The sequence below is a fragment of the Dothidotthia symphoricarpi genome, assembly GCF_010015815.1.
Source record: "Dothidotthia symphoricarpi CBS 119687 unplaced genomic scaffold P153scaffold_19, whole genome shotgun sequence".
In the NCBI taxonomy this organism is placed as follows: Eukaryota; Fungi; Ascomycota; class Dothideomycetes; order Pleosporales; family Dothidotthiaceae; genus Dothidotthia; species Dothidotthia symphoricarpi.
The window spans coordinates 467,411-492,512 of NW_022985026.1; the positions used below are offsets into that span (position 1 = coordinate 467,411).

The 25,102-nt window shown below is 54.1% G+C and overlaps 10 protein-coding genes across 10 annotated transcripts; 5 read left to right on the forward strand and 5 right to left on the reverse strand.

The window, feature by feature from the left end:
- Positions 1–181: 181 nt before the first annotated feature.
- On the forward strand, positions 182–1,978 carry P153DRAFT_299210 (uncharacterized protein; the record flags this gene model as incomplete). The annotated part of the gene is made up of 1 exon (XM_033664265.1): positions 182–1,978. One exon carries the CDS (start codon positions 182–184, stop codon positions 1,976–1,978), a length of 1,797 nt encoding a protein of 598 aa, XP_033520144.1.
- A 1,009-nt stretch (positions 1,979–2,987) lies between these two features.
- P153DRAFT_389202 (uncharacterized protein) lies at positions 2,988–4,378 on the reverse strand (the record flags this gene model as incomplete). The annotated part of the gene is made up of 6 exons (XM_033670822.1): positions 2,988–3,648; positions 3,696–3,831; positions 3,880–3,933; positions 4,016–4,186; positions 4,240–4,258; positions 4,358–4,378. 6 exons carry the CDS (start codon positions 4,376–4,378, stop codon positions 2,988–2,990), a joined length of 1,062 nt encoding a protein of 353 aa, XP_033520145.1.
- Positions 4,379–5,247: 869 nt separating this feature from the next.
- P153DRAFT_378590 (uncharacterized protein) lies at positions 5,248–6,677 on the reverse strand (the record flags this gene model as incomplete). The annotated part of the gene is made up of 4 exons (XM_033669806.1): positions 5,248–5,549; positions 5,620–6,171; positions 6,234–6,492; positions 6,537–6,677. The coding sequence occupies 4 exons, from the start codon at positions 6,675–6,677 to the stop codon at positions 5,248–5,250; spliced, it is 1,254 nt and encodes a 417-aa protein (XP_033520146.1).
- A 2,239-nt stretch (positions 6,678–8,916) lies between these two features.
- P153DRAFT_299551 (uncharacterized protein) lies at positions 8,917–11,693 on the forward strand (the record flags this gene model as incomplete). The annotated part of the gene is made up of 6 exons (XM_033664282.1): positions 8,917–10,258; positions 10,310–10,536; positions 10,596–10,782; positions 10,828–10,882; positions 10,928–10,970; positions 11,031–11,693. 6 exons carry the CDS (start codon positions 8,917–8,919, stop codon positions 11,691–11,693), a joined length of 2,517 nt encoding a protein of 838 aa, XP_033520147.1.
- Positions 11,694–12,310: 617 nt separating this feature from the next.
- P153DRAFT_259851 (ankyrin) lies at positions 12,311–12,631 on the reverse strand (the record flags this gene model as incomplete). Its single annotated transcript, XM_033662821.1, has 1 exon — positions 12,311–12,631. A coding segment is annotated over one exon (321 nt), but the record flags the coding sequence as incomplete, so codon positions are not given.
- Positions 12,632–12,971: 340 nt separating this feature from the next.
- On the forward strand, positions 12,972–14,313 carry P153DRAFT_369757 (uncharacterized protein). Its single transcript, XM_033668853.1, has 2 exons — positions 12,972–13,453; positions 13,509–14,313. The coding sequence occupies exons 1-2, from the start codon at positions 13,020–13,022 to the stop codon at positions 14,086–14,088; spliced, it is 1,014 nt and encodes a 337-aa protein (XP_033520149.1). The 5' UTR covers positions 12,972–13,019; the 3' UTR covers positions 14,089–14,313.
- Positions 14,314–14,489: 176 nt separating this feature from the next.
- P153DRAFT_369758 (uncharacterized protein) lies at positions 14,490–16,165 on the reverse strand. The gene is made up of 3 exons (XM_033668854.1): positions 16,064–16,165; positions 15,625–15,698; positions 14,490–15,573 (listed from the first exon to the last, which is right to left on the reverse strand). Exons 1-3 carry the CDS (start codon positions 16,142–16,144, stop codon positions 14,616–14,618), a joined length of 1,113 nt encoding a protein of 370 aa, XP_033520150.1. The 5' UTR covers positions 16,145–16,165; the 3' UTR covers positions 14,490–14,615.
- A 1,494-nt stretch (positions 16,166–17,659) lies between these two features.
- Positions 17,660–18,368, forward strand: P153DRAFT_389209 (uncharacterized protein; the record flags this gene model as incomplete). The annotated part of the gene is made up of 2 exons (XM_033670823.1): positions 17,660–17,727; positions 17,789–18,368. The coding sequence occupies 2 exons, from the start codon at positions 17,660–17,662 to the stop codon at positions 18,366–18,368; spliced, it is 648 nt and encodes a 215-aa protein (XP_033520151.1).
- A 152-nt stretch (positions 18,369–18,520) lies between these two features.
- P153DRAFT_378594 (uncharacterized protein) lies at positions 18,521–22,060 on the forward strand (the record flags this gene model as incomplete). Its single annotated transcript, XM_033669807.1, has 6 exons — positions 18,521–19,678; positions 19,712–19,776; positions 19,807–19,831; positions 19,862–20,158; positions 20,192–21,001; positions 21,089–22,060. The coding sequence occupies 6 exons, from the start codon at positions 18,521–18,523 to the stop codon at positions 22,058–22,060; spliced, it is 3,327 nt and encodes a 1,108-aa protein (XP_033520152.1).
- A 1,074-nt stretch (positions 22,061–23,134) lies between these two features.
- P153DRAFT_299496 (pyruvate decarboxylase-like protein) lies at positions 23,135–25,070 on the reverse strand (the record flags this gene model as incomplete). The annotated part of the gene is made up of 3 exons (XM_033664280.1): positions 23,135–23,454; positions 23,531–24,047; positions 24,117–25,070. 3 exons carry the CDS (start codon positions 25,068–25,070, stop codon positions 23,135–23,137), a joined length of 1,791 nt encoding a protein of 596 aa, XP_033520153.1.
- Positions 25,071–25,102: the final 32 nt, after the last annotated feature.

Consider the following 25,102-nt stretch of genomic DNA (forward strand, 5'->3'; position numbering starts at 1 on the left):
ACATGCAGACGAGACCGAGCCCTGCCAAGTTACATCATCGCGACGGCCAGTGTTGAAATTGGAGACTTTGTTCCAAGACGACAGAAACATTACAACCTCAACCGCTACTACTGCCCTATCTGCATCATCACAACGACGCAACAGTGCAGCGGCGGAATCTTTCAAGACTTCTCTTCACAGCATGGATCCTGAAAACACGACTTCTTCTTTTCACGTCTTGGAGACCGCGGAAGGAACGGAAGCAGTCGTAAGCGTACCATCAGACCCTCCACCAGTACATGACCCGTATTCGTCAATACCAACCAGTCCGTTTTGGGATCCGACCAACCCAGATCATGAACCAACCAGCCCGGTCAGCCCGACCTATGAACCAATCAGCCCGAGGTTCCAACCAGTAGACATAAAATGTCTAACCTGCTGTACACAACTTCCAAAAGAGGACGATCCGAAGTATGCAAAGGAGGTGATCAAGCCTTGCAGGTTATGCAACAACTCATTCTGCACTGCTTGCGTCAAATCCATGTTCATCGAAGCATGCAAGGACACCTCTCGTATGCCGCCGCGCTGCTGTGTTCAGATCAATCTCCATCATGCACGACCGCTTCTGACGGAAGACGAGGTGGCAGAATACAAGTCCAAATATGAGGAGTGGTCCACAGCGAAGCCATTCTACTGCCCGGCACCAAAATGCTCCGTGTTTATACCAGATAGACTCGTACCACAGAGCGCGAAGAATAAAGGGAAGCTGCGCGTGGATTCTGGCGTCGGTACACCAACATCGAACACATTCGCGTGCCCAAAGTGCGAAACAGATATTTGCACAGATTGTCGACAAACTGCACACGCGAATAGTTTATGCGTCAAACTTGAGTTCGGCATTGATACCGAAATGGCGAAACTACTAGAGAGTTGGGGATACAAAAGATGTCCTAAATGCGGCCAGGGATTGAAAAGAATGCACGGCTGCAATCATATGGAGTGTAGGTGTGGCGCACATTTCTGCTGGGGTTGCTTGGAGAGTAGAGACGATTGTGTGGGAGGATGCGCTGAGGACGAGGATGACGAAGACTACAATAGCGACGAACAAGAAGAGTCAAATGAGCCCGAATCAACTACGCAGACTGCCGACACAGCAACCCTAACCACTACACAACCTGACGACACAGCAAACACTCAGGTACCATCAGCTGAGGCTTCAGAGTCAACAACGCCGCCCCGGCTCATCGCCCGCTCTGTGAATCTCGATGGCAGAGGAGCGAATTATTGGATAAATCAAGACCTCAACTTTGGCGACGAGCCGACCGAAGACATCCAAGACCGCTCCTGGGACTGCAGACACAACTTCTCCGTTTACCAAGTGCCCTTCGCTGCCGCCTTGAACAAGACACCCTCCGCCATCACCATAGAGTGCGAGAAGTGCTGGTGCACAATTCATCCAGAGATCCGGGCGCCTATACCAGTGTCCACGAGTGGCGAGAGGATAGTATCCGGGAACAGAAGCAGGGGACGTGGCCGCGGACGAGGAAGGGCACGATTCGCACCTCTCCGCGGTCTATACCGAGCCGACGCCACAATCAGCGAAACATCCACGCCCACCCTGGCCCAGAGCGTACCAGCCCGCGAACCGTCGCCGATGCAGGACATCCAGTACACCAACCGTATCCTCGACACATACGGGAACATCATCACAACAAGCAGCACTGAGGCCCCGCGTCGCACTTCCCTCGACGACCCACATCCTCTCGTGCAGGCTGAGAAAAAGACTCCCGGCGACTTTGCATTTTCCTCCTCCACTTCTTCTTCTGCTGCGCCACAGTTCAGTCTCGCGCACGAGTGCAAACGCTGCAGGACCCTTGTGTGCGAGACGTGTAAAGCGGATCTTGAGCGGGTAAGGGATGAGAGGGTGGAGCGGGAGGTAAAGGAGAGGGAGGAGCGTGAGGCAGCGAGAGACCGACATTACGCTCTCTTGACTCGATAGATTCAGAACGATATGTGTTTTGCTATTCCAAGGCTGCAAAAAGCGATTTAACGTACAACGTCATGGTGGGAATGCATTTCTGGGAGCGGCCTCATCTTCAGCCGTACTTGGGAGGAAAAAGGGGAAACGAAATCTTCATACTGGCTAGGTCATGACATTTACACCGGAGCATTTCGAGAGGATTGTTTTCTTTATTTATACATCTACTATACCAGATCACATCATATAAAATATATCTACTTTGCAATTACATACCTACCCCATTCTTTTCACTACAAACAACTCAATAAACCATGCCATACCTTACCATACTGTACACGCGCAAGTAGACAAGATCAACATCTTTACTACCAGAAAACCAATAAGTGGCGCGAATGCTGATCGATTGATTAATGGAGGACGTAAAAGTGATGCATGACCTAAGTAATATCGAACCAAACGTATGTAGCTCGTGCGTTACAACTGCAAAGCGTATACGGAAGCCATGTACTCATACGCGGTGGTGTCTTTCATACCGCAGATCAAGTAGCGTGAGAAATTCGATTGTCTCGATTGTCTCGATTGAAAAGAGAATGAATGGGGCAGAGGATTACAGATGAACTTTGTGGGTAGATCGAAGGGGTTTGGAGACGTAATGAAATAAAACGATATAGAAACATGAGTTGAGAAACAAGACTACATCAGATACACAATTTTTTATTCATATGGGAAAAAGAAGACCTAACAACCACGAAAGAAAAAAGAAAATTGAACGCGAAAAAGGTCTTCACTGCATAGAAAAGTCATTGATACCGGTAGATGAGAGTGAATTTTTAGTTCCCGCCGCCCCATCCTTCTCAACCTTTTTTAGCAATCCTTAGATCTATGTTCAGCTCCTCCGTCCGTTCATCCATTCGTCAGATCGCATGTTGTCAATGGCATTCGTTGAGTCGGTTCACACATGATTTGTGAACATGAATTGCACGAGCTTTTTGAGTCGTGCAGATAGTCGACGTGTCGTCGAAAAGGCTTATGCGCCCAGGCTGGGGAAAGCGCTGGAGTCGGCAATGTTGGGGCCGGACTGGTTGCCGCCACGACCGCCACGAGGACGAGCATCGCCACGGGGACGAGCGTCACCACGTCCGCGACCTTCGCGATCTCCACGACCCTCGCCACGACCACGTCCACCGCGGAATTCACCGCCGCCGCGACCGCGTCCCTCGCCGCCACGGAACTCACCGCGGTCACCACGGCCACCACGGCCACCACGACCACCTCGGCTACCGCCCTCACGGGGAGGAGGAGCAAGCATGCGGTCACCGTCGAGCTCGACGTGAACCTTCTCCTTGCGCGCGCGCTCACGCTTGGCCTTGCCTCCGGAGCCGGCCATGTAGGATTCCTCCTCCTCACGCTCAACAGCAGTACCCTCGGGGAACTTCTTGCTGCTGCCCTCGTTGGCCTGGCGGAGGTTGGTGGCGATTTGGAGCTTCTTCTCAGCAAGCTCAGCAAGGTAGGCGACGTAAGACTTGGTGTTGTCCTCGGGCTCGGGCTCGGCGGCCTCGGCCTCAGCAGTCTCGGTGACGGTCTCCTTTACTTCAGCCTGGGCGATGTCCTCGCCAGCCTTCTCGTCAGCGAGTTCGGCGTCGCCGTCGTTTCCGCCCCAGCCGTGAGCAGCCTGCTTCTCGTGCTCGCTGATGCATGTCAGAATTGTTGGTGTGAGTGGAGCCGCGATACTTACGCAATGCCGGTCCTGCTGTGACGGTCACCACCGAAGCCACCACGGCCTCCTCCGCGACCACCACGACCGCGTCCACGGCCGCCTCGATCACCTCGGTCGCCACGGTCACCACGGTCACCTCGGGGAGCATCGGGCTCTGAATAGAGTTAGTGCCCGCTAATAGGTTGGCTACATTCAGACTCACCACCAGTGCCCCTGTTGCGGTTCCTGTCAGCACCAGCGCCGCGATCCCGGAAAGCTGTGCCCAATTAGCCGAGTCCACTTGAGTTATCTCTAGACGCCATGGCAGTCCTTGGAATCTATGTCTGGATCTGACATACCGTTCTCGTTTGCACTCGCGGACTGCTTGGTGCGGTTCTGGTTCACTCGCTCGGGAGCGGCGGCCTTGGGGGCATCACCGCCTTCGCGCTTACCAACCCTCTGGACAGGCTTGTCGATGGCCTTGGTTGGCGGGTCAGCTGGCCTATCGGGGTCCAGCTCGGGGTCGTTGCCTGCAATTCCATGAGTGATGTTTTGGCATAGTGCTCTTGCGTCCTCGACATACCCAGCAGTTCGTAGATGTTCTGTGTCCATTGTCAGCTTTCGCTCCCAATCAAGCAGCAAGAGAGAGGCCTGCGGTCTGCAGAACTCGAAGCGCCTGCGCTCAGTGAGGTCAAACGCACCTTGGAAGCAATTGTCGCCATCTTGACGGTTTGGAGCGCCTTTCGCGCTTTACCCTTCTAGATGCGCAATCTGCCGGATTGCGAAAGAAAAGTCGAGAGCTGCCCTACAGAATTAGGGACGTGACTCTCAGTGGTGGCTCGGACACGGATGTTGACGCTGGTGAGTTGGCGGGGATTCGACGAGAATTTTGGCCTCTCTCGTGGGTTCGCTTAGTTACCAAAGTGCCCCACCAGGATATATACAACATCGCCAAAGTAGGACAATGACGATGCAATTAATGAACTATCATACTATCGAGCTGCACTAATTTACCTAGTCCCATTGAACAATGAAAACACACTACTCTACGCTGGTATGGCTTTGTGCAGACGTTACCAGACTCCCTCCATCAAGAGCTTACATGTTCCGCTAGCTCAAGCTTCACGTCATCCCGAGGTTCAGGCCAGTCAATGTCAGTGACAGATCGTGCATTGATTGTCAAGGTCGATCTATCAATATAATACGTACAAAGCAGCCGCCGAGTTGCAAATCGCATGACCAGCGGCGTCGCCCAATCTTCAACAGTCGAAGCCACAGCCACGACCATTGTACCGTTTTCCATTACATGATCCAACAACATGCTATTTTCGAATATAACAATAGGCCGCTCGCATATGATACGACTTGAGAAACTTTTTAGGAAAGAACCACCGTCGATCCCGACAGAGATACACCAAACCGTGCAGAGTATAAACGCCATAATGCCATAACCAATTTGCCATTTGGGCCAGAATGGATTGTGACGCCCGCTGAAGAACAATAATAAACGTATTTTCCATCGTTAAGCCATGGTACTCAGAAGACGCCGCTTTGTATACCATGCTATCAATGTCTTTTCGTGTCGTACACTTCATCTCGATTCGTACATGGTTGGGAAATGCATGCTTGCGGACAGTCCAAAGGGATCTGCGTCTAACATAGGATCGTATGGGTCAAAGAGTTGTTGGTTGATGTTACTGTTGAAAACATGACCCCCATCATTAGGTGCTAGTGCGGCTGCGCTCGGATATGGAGGGTGTTGTGTGGGGGCCATGGGTGGTGGCATGCTATTCGAGATCGGGAAGGTTTGCTGCGGGAAGGGTCCGGGGCCAGCCGACTGATCGCTTGGCTCTTCATGTTCGTAGTTGTCTGCTTGATCTTCATACTCTTGCTCTGTTATATGAAATCAGTATCAGACCACAAAACTCCAGCATGAGAGTGGAAAAGAACGGGCACAGCTTACCGAGTTGAGACATGTGATCCGAGAACTGAGTCGGATAGTACGAAGAGGGGCCACTGCTTTGCGTCATGCCAGTCCCGCTGCTACCAACAGTAGATGTGCTTGATCTGCTGTTTGATGGAGGGTGGTTCGTTATTAGGGAAGGTCTTTGAGGACCCATCAGGGGTGTGAAGTTGGACCGAGGTGGTAGAGGACGCAATTGCTGTTGCTGCTGCGGAGGAATGGGCCCGAAGTTGGGCGACACTGATTGTCCATTTGGAGGGAAGTTGGGCGATCGCGTGGCCGATTGAGCGGGCGAGGAGAGGTGTGAGCCAGGAGTGGGCTGCGACAATGGTGAACGGTGAATCGGGCCATCAGGCTGTATCATGGGCAAGCCATTGATACCATCGACCTTGGGCGGACCTTGAAGCGACCGCCTCTGCTGCTGTCTGTTCAAGATGGCACGTTGCTGCAAAGGGGCCTGGTTGGGAGAGTTGTGTACAGAGGTTTGAGGCCTCGTGGGGCCCAGGTTGGGGCTACCAGTCTTCGCGCGCAGCTCGGCCTGGACGTCGATGCCTGGTGGAGCATAGTGTTAGCGTGTGATACCTTGCGTCGTGTCTGATAAGAGCTGGGCCCACCTTTCTCTAGCAAGACTCTCTCCAGCAAAGAGTTCTTGTACCTGAGCATGAGGCACTCGTCGGCAGCATTGCGGTGACTGTTCTGCAGGTTCTGCAGCGTCTCCTCATGGTGCTTGATGGTGCTCTCGAGCTGTTTGATGTACTCTGTGCGTCGTTCGCGGAAGGCTGCTTGCGCCTGTCTATTGCGTTGCTTGCGCTCTTCAGAAGTCGCATATATCTTACAGCGCTTGGTTAGCCTCAACTCTGACATTTCAATTGACTGGGCGAATTCAGCCCGTCACGACAAACAATGGGAAGGCTCACAGGTTTGCGCCCGCCCTTGCGCTTCTGCTGCTGCGGTTCTTCATGGGTGTAAGTCTCGGCCTGGCCTGGCTCGGGCGAAGATGCGATAGACGACGTCGAACCATCGCGCGAGGCCTCAGCCTTACCCACGGAGGCCGTCATAGCTGTTACAGGGCTATCTCCCATCTACTGGCACCGTACCCCTCCGTGTGATAGAGGGGCACAGAGAGCGCCAAGGCTTACGATGGACGCGACAGAGAGGAAGGTCGTTATGCCGGACAGGAGGCTCTGGTCGGTTAAGCGCGCCTGGGGGAACGGGCAACCGCAGTGCCGGGTCAAGCAGCGATTGCGTGTGTTGGGGAATCTGATAATGCCTGATAAGAAGATGGGCTGGGGCGCTGTGTGTGGTCGCGCAGTAGCTGTGAGGTAAACTTTTGGGTAATGGAAACGGAGAAGGCTCGACGGACGGGGCGGAGGTGCTGGGTTCAAAAGGCGGGCGGAGCACCTCTTGTCACGCTGCCCGCGACGATGCTTGTTGATCCGGACGGCAGAGGCTGCTTCTGTGTGGTTTGAAGGTGGTTCGCTGCCAAAAGAAATCCTCCTTCACGAATGGCAGGCGTGCCCTCTGCTGCTACGCCCAACTGCGGCCAAGGCCCTCGGGACACGATTGGCCGCTGCTCAAATTTTCTTGCGGGGTGCTCACTGCGCATTGGCAACACGCACCATGGACGGCGCTCAAGGGCAGACCTCGTGAAGGGTGCCTTGGTGGAGGATGCCGATGGGGGTATTTTTTGCCGATTATTGGGATGCGATTGCCTGTACGGGCCTGGCCTGTGACGCCACCACCGCCATTCATGCAGCATCTCCGGCTTCTCCATCATGTCCACCACAACGTTGCGCTTCTTATCATCGAGTGTCCCTGCAAAAAAGTACGGACCGCCTCGCAGCACATTCACGTCCCTCGCTCGACATCTGCCAACTCCCCCTGCTCTTCTGCAGACTGTCGTCGTCGAAGCCGAGCGATGGCGTCAAGCTCTGCACAAGTCAACCGATTTCGGAACCCACTGCTCCCTCCCTGCAGCCACGCGCTCACCGCACGCTCCATCCGCCTGTCACTGCACTGGTAAGGCTGACGATGCACCTCTGGATATGATGTCGTTGGAGTCGTCAGGTAGGTATTCAGAACGGGTTTGCGACCAAGCACGTCAACAATCCACTTCCTCACATCGTTCATTATTCCCTCCACAGCAGTATTTCCAATCGCAACATGGCCAAAAAGGGGAAATTCAAAAACACATTCCACACGCTCAACTGCAATCTTGGCATGCTCTCTTCCCCGCTTAGACAATGCCAGCACAACAGGTCACGCCCACGCCGGTCACGAGAAGGTGCTTCCTGGGGAGGTCGTCCGAAGGGGCCGTTGCTCTTATGCAGCACTTGAGCCTCGTTACCCTAATTCGACCATAGCGGCGCAGCGCTTGGTTGCGGCTGAGTGCAGGTGACGACCTCAAGGGATGGCCGAGCCTCGAACCACAATAAAAGGACACGCTTCAGTGCATCATGAGTCGCCCGCCCAACTGTAGACGTCGCATCTTCATGGACGTTGACTGCAGAGAAAGAACTGCCAATCCACACTCAAAATACTCCAGATACCTCGTGATGGTGCTCACCGCCTTCCGCATACTCTCAATAGGAGGCGGGTCAATTTTGGTAACGCTTGGCGCGAATGTCGCCAAACGCAACGACGAGAAGTCTCCGAACCCGTGCCTCGGAGGAGCAATGACTGGTACGCTATTATGATCGCGCCGGCTTGCAGATGAATATGTAAAACTAGGCTCGGCGCTCGCACACGGTAAATGCTTTCTGCCTGCTATGTGCTTAAAACAAATGGTGCATGCAAGCTCTCAGGTAATATCAGGTAGGAACGAGAAATGTCACACGTGCATCTTTCTCTGCAACACGAACGATATTCGAAGACAAAGGGAGGCTCCGCAGTAAAATTGACCATCTCTTTCGCGTAATTTCCATCGATCAACCATTCCTCTATTTGATCTTGCCTTTTACTTGACACTCACCCAACGTGCGTAAAAACTGTAGAAAGACCACCTGTCCCTGTACACTTTCCAATATTGATGAGCTGCCATGGCGCCCCAACATCATACCGCTGCGTCACTTCAGCATGCAACCCTCAAGCGACGCACCTCACTCACTTTCCAGGATATCGAGCATCGACATAGTCTCACATGACTTTTTTTTCCTGTTTCAGCAGCAACAGATCCCGCATCAATCACTCGGTTAGCATCTAATCGCTAGTCATCAGCATCGTGCTCCGCCGTTCACGGGTTGTTTCGCAAATCATACTTTTAATACTACGCCAACCAGCAGCTGACGGTAGGCAGCGATGACTTTTTCCGAGTTCGCGGGACGGCTGCTGAAAGGGTCAGGTCACTTGCAATCGCTGCCTGGCAAAGGTTCACCAGCCGACGCCCGTCCTTCCCTGGACGGAGTGAGCGCTTCCTTGTGTGTCACATCACCTGGGTCGGATAAGAATCAGGCTGTTGGTTGCGGAGGCATGGTCGGTAACACCTTTGGGGAACCCAGAGGACTTTCTGTCAATGCGCCTTCCTGGGCCAAACCTCGTCCTTTGTCAGACATCCGCGAAACGACCGAACCGAGCTTGGTGGACGCCATATCACGAAAACCTTTCTCTGACAATTTTCAGCGGAGTACATCTCGCACAGAGCTGTCGCGAAGGCCGTCCGTCGCGTCAAAGCGCCGTCCCAGCTTTGACACTCGTCATGGAGAAAATAAGGAACCAGATAGAAAGAACAGCATCGAAAGTGGTGGCGTTAGATCCATACATAGAGGACGATCTCCAAGATCACTATCACCACCAAGCCCCGCAGACAACAATAGCATCTCCAGTATATACAGCATCCCGCCTGGGAGTGTGCCACCTCGCTCGTCCTCACGAATCCGCGCACACAGTGTCTCTCGCACCAGACAGCCACCGCAGATACCACCTATACAATTAACACAGCGATTGCCCGTAACGACCTCCCTAAACGCCGTACCTACGATACCACTTCCTCCTCTTAAAGGTGCAGGTCACACTATTCCTCGACGCGGCCAATCCCAGTCTCCTTTGCGCCATGTCCCTGCGCGCCTAGATCCTATCTCGCATGATACCAACCGACACATACCCTCCAGAACATTCATTCGCGAGCCGCTTTCGAAAGAGCTTTTAGAATTTCCCTCCCACCGACATCCTAGGATCGACCTAGGTTTGGACTTATCAGCAGGCATATTTGTGGGTGGAGGCTCTATTGAGGGTACTGTTCAGATTCATGTCGACGACGCCGAGCGAATCCGTCATAGAAGGACTCTGGACATTGCTCGGATATCTATCGATCTCCTTGGGATAGAGGAGATGAACGGAAACAGACGCTGTGTGTTTCTGAATCTTGCTACAGAGCTTATCGATGAGGACAACCCACCGCCTCAGAATATGGTGGACACTCAGGAGCCGATCGGTATGGGAGATCTGTTTTGGCACCTAATGCCTTCTGTCACAAACCTGGCTTTCAACCTGAGCCTACCCCTGAATGTCGGACCACCACCCTTCCAATCTAAGAACGCAAGAATACGATACGTACTTTGTGTGTCGCTACTCATTCGCGATCAGGGAAGGCAGTATATCGTTAGAACCTCCGAAGACGTCACAGTTCTCTCCGTCTATGATCGTGTGTAATTTTTGTACGCCTTTGGTTCGAAAAGATGCTGACAATATGCAGCTGAAAAGGCTCTCATGTCTCTTCCAAGTCCCTTGACTGCTTCCGACGAATGGATTAAGCCTCGAGAAAACTCAGTTGAAGCCGTCCGATTGACCGCCGGTCTGCATCGCCAAGTCTGGGTCAGCGGAACAAGCATCTACGTCGACGTCCACATCGCCAACAACAGCCGCAAGATGATCAAAAAGATCGAACTCCAATTGGAAAGAGATATACTTTGCTACAAACACGTTGGTTCTAGAATCAAGTTTCAGCTACACTCGATGATGCTGACAAGACTCGCTCGTAGGCTGCTGCATCCACAATGGAGAAATCTGCGGGCCAAGCTCGCATATTCGACAGCAACGAGCGATCCATTCTTAGCAAATCACTGGTCAAGCAAGGCTCTGCTGGTTGGCATGGAGTCCCCGCACACCAAACTCACACCCGTACTTGCGACCTGGAAGTTCCTCGTAGCCATGCGACGGTCAAGTGTGGTAGGTTAGAGTCCAACTGTTGCGGAAGATCTGCTGATGGATCAGGAAAATACTTCGAAGTGCGATATTTTCTAAATGTCATTGTCGGCAGCGCCCACACGTCAGTAGATGCACTCAATGCTCCAACTAAGCTGACCTTGTTTAGGAAGTTGGTCACAGTTCAACTACCAGTTGTGCTCATTCACATGGTGTGTCTCTTCACCACCAGTTGCGCTGGCGTCTTCGACCTCACCTAACAACCTCACCAGAATTCGCTTGACGTAGTACCCAACTCCGTCGCTCAAGTCGCCATGGCCATCGAAGAGAAGCGTACAGCCCACACCTACCAACGCGGCTCCTCCCCACCCCGCCTCGGCCGTCGTCCCTCCCAGTCCGTCCAAGGCCGTGCTTTCGCCGCCCCGCGCATGCAATCTCTCGAGCGAATGCGCGCCCGAGCCGAAGACATACAAGAGTTAGGTCAAGTCCTGGACCAAAGCCCCCGCAAATACGGCCTACGACGCATGGAATCGAACTGGGACTACCGCACCCCACCATCCAACCGCAAGGGCCGAATAGTAGGCGATGGCGAAGCAGCAGATCTGCTAAACCGCTTACGCAGAGTCCGCTCGAACGAGACCATTGGCTCGAGACCCAACACGCTGAATCGACACAAATCTTCGAGGTCAACGCGCTGTGGCTCGGCGCTCGGATTCAGAGAGGCGGAGGTCAGGGAGGATATGGAACTTGGTGGCTTGGGCTTGTCGGGTGAAGCGCCGTTCAAACAACGGCTCGAAAGAAGCCATGAGCGACAGTACAGGTTCACGAAAAAACGAAGCGTCGAGAGATGGAAGGGTGTGGCGAATGTGGGTGTTGGGTGGTTAAAGGGGAACGGCGGAGCCAAAGACGAGCGGGAACGTGATGGTTGGGTATGAGCTCGTTCTTGTTTCGTGTTGTGCTTCATGGTGCGCTTGAGTACATGACATGTCCTCTGCTTTCTCTCTTTTTGTTTACTTTTTTGGATACATAACGCTGAATCATGGCATTGCTATGCTGAGCTTCGCGTCTGCTGAATCGAGCTATCTTTTGCTTGTCGCTTGATCTCGGGACATTGACTTTTATACCTTTGTTATTGTCACTTTCTGCTTATACTCCACTTGTAATCGTGAGTGGGCCTCCGAGTTCTTGCGCCTGGAATCACATCACATGTCTATACATACCCACCACTTCCCTCTCCTAACCTGTCCACCATGCGAGGACTCTACATTGGAAAGTAAGGGATGGACGATGGCAAGGAGTAATAGAAGAGCACCATGGAAAAGGCATAGAAGAGCGAACAGTGACAAGCCATGACACGTGTCCTTTGATAGCAGACCAAACACTGTACTCCCCATCCATACTCTATACCGTCGTTTCAACAATACCGCTCCTAAACGCCCCCGCCTTGAATCACCAACCCACCCAACATTACCACCCACTCACACACTACGTGCATCCCCCCCCTCCACACCCTCCCCCCCCCCCCCCCCCCCACCCCCCCCAACCCCACACCCGCCCCCGCCCCAACAAGCACCTCAACAACCTCATCCCAGCCCTTGACCACCGCGCCAGAAACCGCACTCTGACCCCTGGCATTCAGGGCATTCGGGTCCGCGCCGGCGTCGAGCAGCATCTTGGCCGTAGCGACATGGCCGTGGTACGCGGCGAGCATGAGGAGCGTGTCGCCGGTGCTGTTGGCTAGGTTGGGCAGGATGCCGGCTGTGAGGTATTGCTGGAGAGTGGACGTGGCGCCTGAGCGCGCGAGGTCGAAGATTTTGGCTGCGAAGTCGAGGGTCGTGGGGGAGAGGGTTGTGGTTTGGGTTGAGGCGTTGGAGGTGGTGGTCGTCGCTGTCGAGGGGGGTATATAAGGCATTTTTATGGGGGAATTTTGTGGTGAGGTAAGTTTGTGAGATTGGAAGTTTGGAGGCGGGTAGCCGCCTGGGATGGTTTTGTTTTCACATGGTGGTGCGAGGGAATGTACGAGTGAGTTGCGAGTGCAGTTGTCAGTTCAGTGACATGGACGTGCTTTCCGATTGGAACGCGTTTGTGCACGGCCCAACGCCGTTTCTTAGCGCAAGTCGCGACTTCCCTGGCCAATTCATTGATCTCTTACTTTACATGCGCTGGAGCGATAGTCGACAACTCACCACCAACTCAACTCGACATAGCTGGTTATCCACATAGGCGCCAAACATCGATTGCGCGCGCTGCCGAGCTTCACCATGGCCTCACCACCGCACCTCCCACAGCTCAATCCACCCCGGAAACGCACCAGCATATCCTCCCTCTCCGCCGTAGCCAAGAAGCGCAAGCCCTCGCAGCTCCGTAATGCTTTCTCTCCAGAAACAGAAGGCGTCGGGTCGCCGCGTTACTCGCGCTCACCGTCCGTCGACAGCGTAGCCACGACGTCCATCATTAACGGCGTGGGAGGGAAGAAGCGGCGCAAGAAGAATGGCGATGATGGGGCAAGCGTCGCCGGATCGAGTATGAGGGGCGGCAAAGGGCAAGACGGACGGAGTGCCATCGGCGGGGATGGCGACGGGGAGGGAGAAGGCGAGGACGAGCCATACGAAGACGACGAAGACGACATGGACATGGCGATAGAAGGGGGCATGACAGCCGAAGACCGACGAAAACAAGACAAAGCGCGAGAACGGCAAGTCCCCCACCTCCACCCCACCCCAACCACACACACCTAACAACCCCCACAGCATCCTCTACGAATACATGACCCCCGCGCAATCCGACCGCTACGAACTCTACCGCCGCATCCGCCTCAAGCGCGACACAGTCCGCAAGCTCGTCAACCAAACCCTCTCCCAGTCCGTCCCCGCCCCCATCGTCATCGCCGTAACCTCGTACGCCAAATCCTTCATCGGCGAGCTAATCGACCGCGCCCTCACCGTCCGCGACGAATGGGCCGCCTCGCGCACCCACCTGCCCAACCCCAACCTGCCCACCCCCGTCCTCCTCCAGGGCCTACAGCGCCCCTCCGCACACATCAAAGACGACCGCAATCGCCCCACAAACGCGGACATACAGTCCGCTGGCTTGTACTTTAGCCAGGTCGATCGCGAGCAGAGCTTCTGGGCGGAGATTAGCAAGGATGAAGGCCTGAAGGAACGGTTGAAGGGCTGTGATAAGGGGCCGTTGACCCCGGATCATCTTAGAGAGGCGCTGAGGAGGTATAAGAGGGATCGGGATGGAGGCGGGGCCGGGTTTGCTGGTATGAGTCTTGAGGGTGTGGAGAGGACGCTCGCGAGGACTGGCGGGAAGAGGCTGTTTCGCTAGTCTTGGTCTGGAAGGGTAATCGACGGGAGTGGTTGGGGAGTGGCTGCACGAATTGTTTTTGAAGCATAGCGATGGTGTTTGGGGGGGATGGAACTGGAAATTGCCAAGGAGTGCAGTTTTGAGTCTCATGGTGGGCTCTTTTTGGGGAGTTTTGGGGAACTGGATATGGCTACAAGGTTACGACGCGGACTTGTCAGGGCAGTAATTCGACATATTTGCATGCGCTATGTGACATATCTGAGTGAAAATCTCCAATATGTGACCTTTTGCTGCATAGCTTCTCATCTTGTAGTTGAAGACGAACACTACGCCAACCTTCCATGGGCAATAGAGACATAAGGGACAACACAGGTGACGGTACACAACACATACTTCAACATCAACAGCAGGCAAACACAAGGTGATTGAAGAAGTGAAGCACTTCATAGTGGGTATTTTTTCAGACAGCTACGTCATAAGAGCCATCCAGCACCCAGCATCCATGTCATGATTCGAAAGACCTAAGAAACACTTTGCCAAACAAACATCTAGTTCTCGTGGAGAAGCGCGGTGAAAGCCGGGCCCGTAACCTCCTTGCTGCCCTCAACCTTCTGCTGGCCCAGCTTGTTCTTGGAGAACGCCGCCGCGTATGGGTTGAGACGGAGCTGCACTTGCATGTTCTTGAGCGGGTTCTTCTTCTGCACAACACCGCGCTTGGACACGGCACCGCCACGAGTGGGGCGGAGGACCTTCTGGATATCGCTCGAGTTAATGATCTTGCTGAGGTCGGGCTGCTTCATGATGGTGGAGGGGAGGAGGAAGTCCTTCTTCAGCGCAGAGGGCTCGGTGGTGGAGCCGTAGATTTGATCAAGAGCGCTGAAAGCAGATGAGGTCCAAACGATGAAGCGACCGAGGTGGCCACCAGGGGCGAGCTGGAGGAGGTTGAGCGAGTAGACGGACGAGGTCTCGACACCGGGAATGTTGCGGAAAGCAAGGACGAGCTCCTTGCCATCCTCGTCGGGGTTGTAGATGACGAGAGGGCCACGACGCTGCTTGTGGCGGCGGCCACGCAGCTTACCCTTACCAGCGCGGAGCTTGCGCGAGTTCTTGACCTTCTCGACGTCGGCACCGGCACCGACAGCCTTCAGAAGAGCAACGGCAGCCGAGGTCTTCTTGATGGCAGCATCAGCGAAAGCGGTCGAGGAAACGACGAGAGGAACCTCGGGGACAGTGCTGATGGCGTGGCCGCGGGCAAGGAGAAGAGCAGCGCTTCCAGAGGCAGCGACAGCGGAGGCGGTCGCGAAACGCTTCTGGTTTAGGTTGATCTTCTGGTGCCACTTGCGCCAGACCTTGGTAGGGGCGAACATGCGACCGGAGCGGCACATGTTACCGAACGCAGCCTGACCGGCGCGGTGTGTTCCTCCACCAGAGACACGAGGAATACGGGCGACGGCACGACCGGTACCCCACGACTCAGCAGAGGTCTGATGACCCGCCTTCTCGGAGCTGATGAGCTGTTAGACTGGCGGTGGTGCAGCGTGCGTGACATAAGCTTACACAGCGTATGGCTGGCGGCGGTTCTTGTTCATGCCAGTGTGGACAGTGTGGACAATGTCCGGGCGGATGGGGGCCTGTAGAGATTGTTAATATTGGTGTCCATGGTTGGTGATAATAACCCGCAGAACATGGCGCTTTCGGAACGCCAGGATCCCAGTACTGAGTGTATCAGGCGAGAGACTGGCGAGGACCATGAGAAAAGCATGCGTGGTTGTCCAAGCCTCCAGCGACCGCCAAATTCTTTGCATATCATGGTGAGAGATTGCCGATATCATGAAGCCCAATTGTGGCATCAAATTCACTCTCAAGCGCGTTCCTGCCCTCCACGTTCTCTCTCCCATGTATATGCATCGATTCGGCGGTCATTGTAGGCGTCCTCTGCTTGCGATTCTCTTTCCAAAGCGCTGCGTCGATATGCGGAAAACGTCGTAAAACTGACCTTGAAGACATTGGGGACGGGAGCAGTGTCCGCGGTCGCCTCGCCCTTGGCGGAGATGATAGTAACGGTCGGCCTAGACATCGTGGTCGTCGTGGGCGTTGCTGCTGTGGTTAGTGAGTCTCGGAGAAGTTTTCGAGATGCTCACATGCTGGGAATCGAGGTGTGGGTTGCCAAGAGTTTACCGAGCGTCACGTGTGAGAGATCCATTCAAGTTCAACCACAGCCTCACATGCCTCATCCATTCACTACACTTTGCAATAAAATCATGCTGCGAAGACTGTTGACAATGCCCACTAATGAGTTAGTTGTGCACTGCTCGACGATCAAATTATACCGCAAGTGTATTGACAGAGTGCATTGTGCAAGTGTGATGAACTTCCTCTTAGCAAGCTGTTTCGGGAGGCGAGAGATCGTCAGATGGTTGCCCATAAACAGGTCGCCAAAGAACTGCTTGTGGCAATGAAAAGTTGACATTGAGCGATCGTAGACATTGCACACATGTGAAAACTGCCGACGACTCGACTGAAGAGCCTTATTCACACGGGCTGGATATTGGTTTTATTGACTTTGTTGAATAGAGATCTTACACATGTACTGAAATCTATCGACCAAACCTTACAGTTGCAATATGATAATCAAAACGCATTCTCAAATCATCCAGACGTGTCTATCGAAATTTCGGCAGCACCTGATAGTGCGGAGACTTGGTCCCCAGTCCCCCACGCCCTGCATAGGATGTGTTCCCAATGTATGAGCACGGTAATTAACGTAGGGGCTCCTCGATAAGATCGACAAAGATCACTGCTCTACAGAGTCATGTAGCATGGTATTCGACATAAAAGACGGAGGGCACTTCTGAGCAACCGTTCACCAAGAATGTCATCACTCCTTCTCATTAAGTGGAGTAGAGGAGTGACTTGCAAGATCTGCCGTTCTTCCAATCTCGACAACATGTCCAAACCGAAATTATGTTGAGCCGTTGATCCCCACAAGGATGTTCTCGTGAGACGGCAACGCAACGGCAGACCTGAAACATGTCTGTTCCAGATTGGGAAGATTTAGGAAATGAGAATAAGGACGCGGGAGCCAAATGCGGTAGACGATAAAGGCAAGATCTTACTCACGAACCGAGCCGGCACAGTTGGAGCGTGTGATGATGGAGCAAGACTCGTCGACACTGCGCAACTAGATGGAGTACAGATGTGAAACAGTCAAAACTTACTCATGTGACGCGGCGTCGCCAGCGAGTGGGCCGGCTTTTCACTCGGTAGCCTTGTGTTTCACGTCAGAAGTCTTTTGCTTTTGCGTGTTTGGCATGCCTCGGGAAGGGCAACAGTGAAGCGACGACGGAGCAAACTGGGAAGAAGGTAACCAAGGCCGCAGGAGGCAGGGATGCAACGGTGCGGAAAGCGACAATGCTGGGTGTTTGCAAGGCATTCGCATAATTTCAGTTCGTTCTTCAGGCCGCGCAGTGGACGGCAAGGTTGCGCGTTCTTGTCTAGGGTTGGTGGTGTAAGGCTGATGTCGCGTCTTCCAGCCTCGCGAACGCGTGTATTTCACGCCAGTGAGAGGACAAAGACAGGGCAGGGCTTCGGGATGGCAGCAGCTGCAAACACGTCGCGGCGCGCAGCAGACTGCAGAACGACGGACGTGGCTGGCATTTTGTAGGGGCGTTTTGCAGGGCGGGCGTGTCGTCCCAAGGCTCTCGTGTGCCTGTGTGCCTAGGCAACGTATCACTGGTCGCAGGAGGGCTCGTAGCGCACGGCTGGCGGTTGCTATTTTGGGAACACGGCGCTTAGTCCCCCATCTTCACCACCATTCGACGCCGCCCCGACCGACCACGCACAACTCTCCACGAACCCCTTCCCTTGCCCTTCCCCCAGGCGGTAGCGGCTCTGCGACTGACCGGCTTTCCCTCGCCCGCTCCGAGTCGGTCTCGCTCTACACAGCACCAATTCCCTCGCCCGAGAGAGAGTGTGTCGCGAACTCGATCGCTGCGCAACGACTCCTCGAACGCCCTCTCCCGCTGCATTCTTCCTTCGCGCGCCCACGGCCTCCGCCTGCAGCTGCGCGCCCATTCGACTGTTCTCTCCGCGCCGCACTCCAGGCACAGGCGCATCGCCGGCCTAGTCGCTCTCTCAGGCGCTTATTTGAGGATCTGGTATTCTCGCTTCCCTCGACCAACAGCGCCAGCCCGCCTCTGCTGTTGGCGATTCGGTGCGTTCTGCTGCTCTTCCTGCTCCTCCCCTCGCCCCTCCGTCTCCCTACCCGCCCAGTGTTTGGCTGCGCCAGCACGTCTGTTTGACCAAGGCTCCTCGTACGGGTAACCGTCTTCTGTTTCCTGGCACCCGCATGCCCATGCACACGTTTCCCTCTGCCTGGAGCCTGTAAACTGTTTCTCTGAGACAGTCGACACGATCCGTTTGCTGTTTCCCGTTACACAATACGCACTCCAGCATGGCGCATCAAGCTGCCATGTCTGCCTCGTCTATAATAGCACAGAAAGCTGACAGTCCGACCCTCAAGAGAGCATTTGCTCCGCTTAATTGTTCCTTCCCTTCGAGCAAGCTTGAATATACTTTCGCGCATTTTACCACCCAACCGTCCACCTTGCCGCAATCACAGCACTGGCATAGTCCCGAGTTGGCCCTTCCCTCCACGACTCGACAACCCAGCATGGTCACGAGCGCGCGAACATTCACACCCATGCCCTCATTCGGTGCTGTCTTCGGAGGTGACCTACGTCACGCCGAGCTCGACCACCCATCACAGCGAGACAACACGCATGTTCATGGCAGCAATGTAGCACGGCCTGCTTCGAGCGGGAACACGACCAACGGCGGACCTTTTTCCTCCTTCCACATCCACCACGACAGCCGGGACAGCAATTCGACAGCCTCCTCAGACAACTCTCCCACCACAACCATCTCCACCATGGACGGCTCCTCTGTAACCGACCCGTCGCCAGGCCCTTCGCCCGAGTCACCTCTCGCCAAGACCGCCGCGTCTTCTTCTTTTGCGGCCGACTTCAGGGCCCGGAGAACAGAGAGCCATTCTGGAGATCCGTCACCAAGCAACTTCTTTGAGCTACAAAGGCCGACGACGCCTGCGAAGAAGCCGCGAAACTTGAAGAATCTGGGAATCAACACGACAACATCACTCACCAATCTGCGATCTCATGTGCCAGCTCCCGCCGTAGTGCCTAACAAGGAGAAGAACAACTCGGCACCACCATCACCCTTGTTCATTAAGCCACCAACGCCGCCTCGGAGACGACCCTCAAATCTAAGCCTGACGATCGCGTCTCCTCCTGGCAGCACTGACAACAAGCCCATACGACTCCTCATTCCATCCACACCGGCTTTGAATCGACCTGGGTTACGTCATTTTCAATCATCGCCTTCATTGCCAATATGTTCACCAAGCGTGGCTCCAACTGGTGGAATGCAGCTACCTTCTCTACGTACCTTTAGGACGAACACCAGCGGTCTTTCCGAGGTGCCTTTCGAAATGGAGGAGGAAGAGGACTTAGAGCCGAACTTTGACATTCCGCAATCTCGAGAGGAGAAGCCTGCAGCATACCCGAACGGGCCTATCTGCATATATGAGGCTGGCGTATATCTTTACTTTGAGCCCACTGCCGAGCAGGCTGCAACGTTTGATTTGATCATCAATGTAGCCAGCGAGGTGAAGAACCCATTCACCATCCTTTCGTCTGATTCGCAAAAGGATCTTGATGCCAGGCGCGTAGACGGGCCGCCAGCTGAAGTCGTTGACTTCGCCGCACTCTCACAGCAGTCCAAACCTGTATCCTTTGAAAGAGAGAGCAGTTCGCCAACCACACCGAAAGCCACATCTGTTCTACCAACAATGCAGCCAGGTGAGCTTGTCTTGAACGGCAAGAAATATCGGACTCCTGAATATATTCACATGCCGTGGGAACACAACACCGACATCGTCCCTGATCTCTACAGACTGGTCAAGATAATAGATGACAGGGTACAGAAGGGGAAGCGCGTGCTTATTCATTGCCAATGCGGTGTCAGTCGGTCTGCCAGTTTGGTCGTCGCCTATGGGCTGTACAAGGACCCTCAGGTGAGCGTACAAGAAGCATACGACAAGGCCAAGAAACGAAGCAAGTGGATTGGGCCAAACATGAACCTGATCATGCAGTTACAAGAGTTCCGTAACGGTCTTCTGAGGGCCAACGACAACCGGTCATACCACAACCAATCGTTCGGAAGACGGTCGGTTGGCCTACCTACTATTAGATCTCTTGGTGGCACCAGTGGGTATGCGTCATTCGAGAGAGAGGCAGCTTCCGGCTCGCGTACTCCTCAGACAGCCCCATTACCCCCAGATGGCGACATCTACTTGCAGCGAGCCAGCACAGGAAACATGCTGGCAATATCGCCGGGTCCATTGTCAGCGCCCACTGGTGCCTTCGCTTCTGGGTTTCGCCGTTCTTGGGATTCTAGTCAAACCCATTTCAATGCTGCTTCTCTTCCCACAGAGTCGACGCCAAACACCCCAGCTTGTGTTGAACCGGAACATCATGGTGACCCTGTGCTATCAATGACCAACAATGATCGATCCGCTGCTCAAGTGAGCGCTACTTCTGTTGGCGAAGTTACACAACCTGATGATGAGGATGAGACGCTCAGGCTATCGTCGGTTCCAAACTTCTCTCGTCAACTTCCGTTCAGGCAGCAAGAGGACCCTGATGAAGCGATAGCACATCACTCGGTTCAAACCTTGTCTGCACCTGTACAGCCGCCAAGCTATGGCGCATTGAGATCACCGGCTGTATCCAGTTTCAGTCTCGCATCATTGGCACCTCGTGGACAACCTGTAGAACCTGAAATGATGTCGCCAGTCAAGACATCGTTCGATGTCGATCCGTGGACACGAGACTACAACCAGGAGCCACAACCTCCTGTACTCTCTCTAAGGAAACAGAAACGCTCGGCGCCACCTCCGTCCATGTCGCTAAGGTCTACTGAGTATCAAAACACGGAGCCACAGAGTAGTAATGCTGGTGAATCACAATGGCCGCCATCGCCTCGTGCTACGTTCCTCGACTTCAACCACTCAATACAGCCACAGTCTGCAAGTCTAGATGCTCGTTCGACCGATACGTTCGTGCTTGCCTCGCCGACGGTTGCATCGTTTCCCAAAGACATCTTCGGGCACACTGATGATTTGTCAGACGACGACTTGAGATCTCCACGAGCTACGGAGTTTCACATGACTCCATTGAAGCCAAGAGGAGCAGATACAGACCCGTTTGGATTGACATCCCCCTCACGATCTGACTTCATGAGCCATCCGTTCGAAAGGCCCAGCTTAGCTTCTTCCCAAGATGCTACCTCTGAAGCTCGACACCCTTCTTTCCAGGCTATTATGCCCCCTTCACATCAAACCTTCAGTGGGTTTGCCTCACTCGATGGTACGGCACAAACACAGCCTATGATTCATGCTCCCGTCCCGACACTCACCTTTGGGACAAGACAGAGCTTGGTTGGAAGTCCTTATGCTCAAGCCACAGATTCTTTCGGTTCGCTCATGTCTGGTATGGAGACGCCAGTGAAAGAGTCAGAACGTCCCCAGACACCAAAAGAGGTGTTCTTGGCAACGCCTGCAAAAACTATCCGAACGAGGTTCTCTTCACCGAACATGAGCCAGCAACGAGAATTGCAAAAATTGCAAACCAACATCCAGTCCAGACTTCCTCAGCATGCAGCAGATGATATCGATGCCTTAATGTCTCCTCGAGCCGAGGAATTCACCAAAAACCCTTTCCATCTCGACGACCTGCACTCGTCTGACGACGATTCTAGCCCAGCATCCTCGAACGAGACCATCAAAGGCGAGCAGACTGAAAACACCCGGATCTTACCGCAGCAATGGATACTGGGGAAAGCCGCTGTGGATCCTCGAAGTCCCGTGCAGACTGGGAGCAATCCAATTGTCCGCAATATCTGGGACGTATTGTGAGAGCCGATCGAAAATCAAAGCGTGCTTGCAACCCTGGTGTACTCTCCGTCTCCACTTGCTGGCCAACCTGGTCCGGAGAATAAATGGCGTTCTTTGGTTTCTACGGCTTCGACTGCTAAAGATTTGCATCGTCGCTAGCTGGTCACGAAAGATTGGTTATAGCCACATTCACCAAAACACGCACGACAAAGTACAGCTGCTAAGATGGAACGCGTCATGGCACAAAATGAGCGCACGATCCCCATCAACAGCATCAACAACACGAATCCCGTATGCTTGTACTCATCCTATCTCGTATCAAACTCACTCATTTCCTTTGTCCGAAATCCAACATATATCCTTGCTCTCAGTTTGTTTCCGTAGGGGTCGATGCGCGTTGAATTACGCTTACGCAGTCGCATACGTAATGTTCTAGTTGTCTAATCTAGTCCCGCCTTTCATTGACCTCTACACACACAACCCCCCCTACACTCTTTACCCTTCTCACATTCGCTATTTGTATACTTAGGTCTTGGTTTTTTCTTTCCTTGTTTCTTTCTTTCGTCGCGAATGCGCTTGGCTGGGTTAATGAAGGAACGATCTGTTTTGTTCTGCGCTGCTTTCGTTTTACGCGTGTTTTTTTCAGTACGGCACTCGAGCGCCGGGCTTGGGCGGCGTATATCTGGGTTGTGAAGCGCCGCCAGGAGGTGGTGAGGCGAGGCGCGATGAGGGGTTTTGCATAGCAGAGTATGGCGAGGGATGGAGCGAAGGAAGAATATCTAGGTCGGGGTGTATAAATGTATGGGATGGAATGTACACTGAATCTATATATTCATCAACGGTCATGATGTTCTCGTGTTGTTGTTGTGTTTGATGCTTGAATTGCTCGTTGTATATTTCCTTCGTGGGAGTTCACATGTCCATCCTCTCTTTGCAGTGGCAGACATATATTGTGATGCTATGAGCAAGGGGTAGCAAATTTTAGTAGCTGAAAACGGTAGGGTACATATTCCGCAACGTCATATCATGTTACACTTCTCTCCCTTCTCACCCCAGGACCGGATTCCATCCTTCCATCTTTCAAACCCACCCGCCCTAACTCCACTTCACATCCCCACCACTCGCCCCCTCAAGCCCCCAATTCCCATACGTATCCACAAACCCCTCATCAGTAAGATACTGCTTCGCCTCATCACTACGCCACGCCAGCACGCTGCCCAGCCGCCAACTCGTATCCAGCTTCGGCACCACCAACTCCACAAGCTGCAGACACTGCGGGTCTTGAAGCGCGGGCTTAGCCAGCACAGCGGCGAGTTCAGCTTTTGTGGTCGCGCGGTGGAACGAGGCGTCAGCCGAGGGGTGCTGGTACAGCGGCAGCAGGTGCTGGTAGGACGTTGGGACGATGTCGTTGTATGCTGTTGTTGTGCGTTAGCATGTCTGACCCATTAATTTGAGGTAGGGGAAAGGGAAAAGGGGGAAGATAAAACATACGCTGCCTCGCCCCCCAAATCAACCGCTCAACCGTATACCCCTCGTTATTTATCACGAACAAAATCGCCCTACTCCCCGCCTTGATCATGGTGCCGATCTCCTGGATAGTAAGCGCCATGCTGCCGTCCCCCGTGCACAGAATCGTCCTGCCCTTACCGCGCGCGCTCTGCGTCTCTTGGCGCGCGACTTCCACCCCGAGAGTGGCTGCGAAGGCCCATCCGATGCTGCCGTAGTAGATCTGGGAGATGTAGCGCATGTTGGCGGGGAAGGCGACGTCGCAGATGCCGAAGTTTGAGGTGCCGGTTTCGCCGACGAGGAGGTCGTTGGGGTGCAGGAAGGTGGATAGGGTGGGCCAGAGGTGGGATTGGGTGATGTGTGTTGCGTCTTTGTCGAGGGGTTGGCGGGGAGGGGGGAGTGTTGGTTTGGGGATTTTGTGCTGTGGGGTGGATGGGAGGGCGGATAGGAGGGCGGCGAGGAGCGGCTTGATGCTTGTGTTTGGGTAGGTTCTTCCTTTTACCTGTGAGTAGGGTGTGTTAGTGGTTTCTGATATGATTTGGTTGCGTGGTGTGGATGAGCGGATGCTTACCACAACGGCATGTGGATCGATGTGAATCGTCGTCTCATCCGCCAGCTTCCTCGAGAACGAAGCTGTGTTGGTATCCGCGGGGATATACCCAAGCGTGATGATCAAATCCGCAGCTTTGGCTGCCTCCTTGACGCCCGGCGTGCTGATCTCGCCGTTCCACAACCCAACGTATGTCTCCTCCGTCTCATCCACGACGCCCTTCCCCATACTCGTCGAGAAATAAGGCACATTGAGCTTCCGAACCAGCTGCCCCGCCTCCTCCGCCGCACCAAATCGCTGCACCAACGCATCAACCAGCACAGAGGGATGTTTCGCCTCCCCAATCGCCGCCACAATCGCCTTCACAGCCTCGTCCTGCGCCGCCCCGTCAACCCGCGGCAACACATCAATCGGCGTATCCAACAACGCGACATCGACCTCCTCAGCGCTCAAATCCAGCGGCATGAAGATGTACACGGGCCCGGACTTCAGAAAGCACTCCCTAATCACGCGATCGATTTCCTTCGGCGCACTCTCCACATCCCACAGCTCCGCAGCCGCAAACCGCAGCCCCCTCGACGCCTCGTTGTAGACTTGATGGTTCGGCGTCCGGCCAATGGAATGGTGGATCATCATGTTGTTCTTCTGCATAGCACGGGTCGTCTGCCCCACGACATGGATGATTTTCACGTGTTCGGACATGGAGCCCGCGACGCCGTTTAGGGCACTCAGCTCGCCGACGCCATGCGTCGTGATGAAGCAGCCGGGGACGTCTTTGACGCGGGCGTAGCCATCAGCGGCGTAGGCGGCGTTGAGCTCGTTTTGGTTGCCGACCCATTTTAGGCCCGAGACTAGGAAGACTGAGTCCAGGAATTGCAGGTTGAAGTCCCCGGGTACCCCGAAGATTGTGTCGATGCCGACTTGGTGGATGCGTGTCCACATGTACTGCCCTAGGGAGATCTTTCCGGAAGGCATGGTGGGGGTTGGTCTTTCTTGGCTTTTTGATG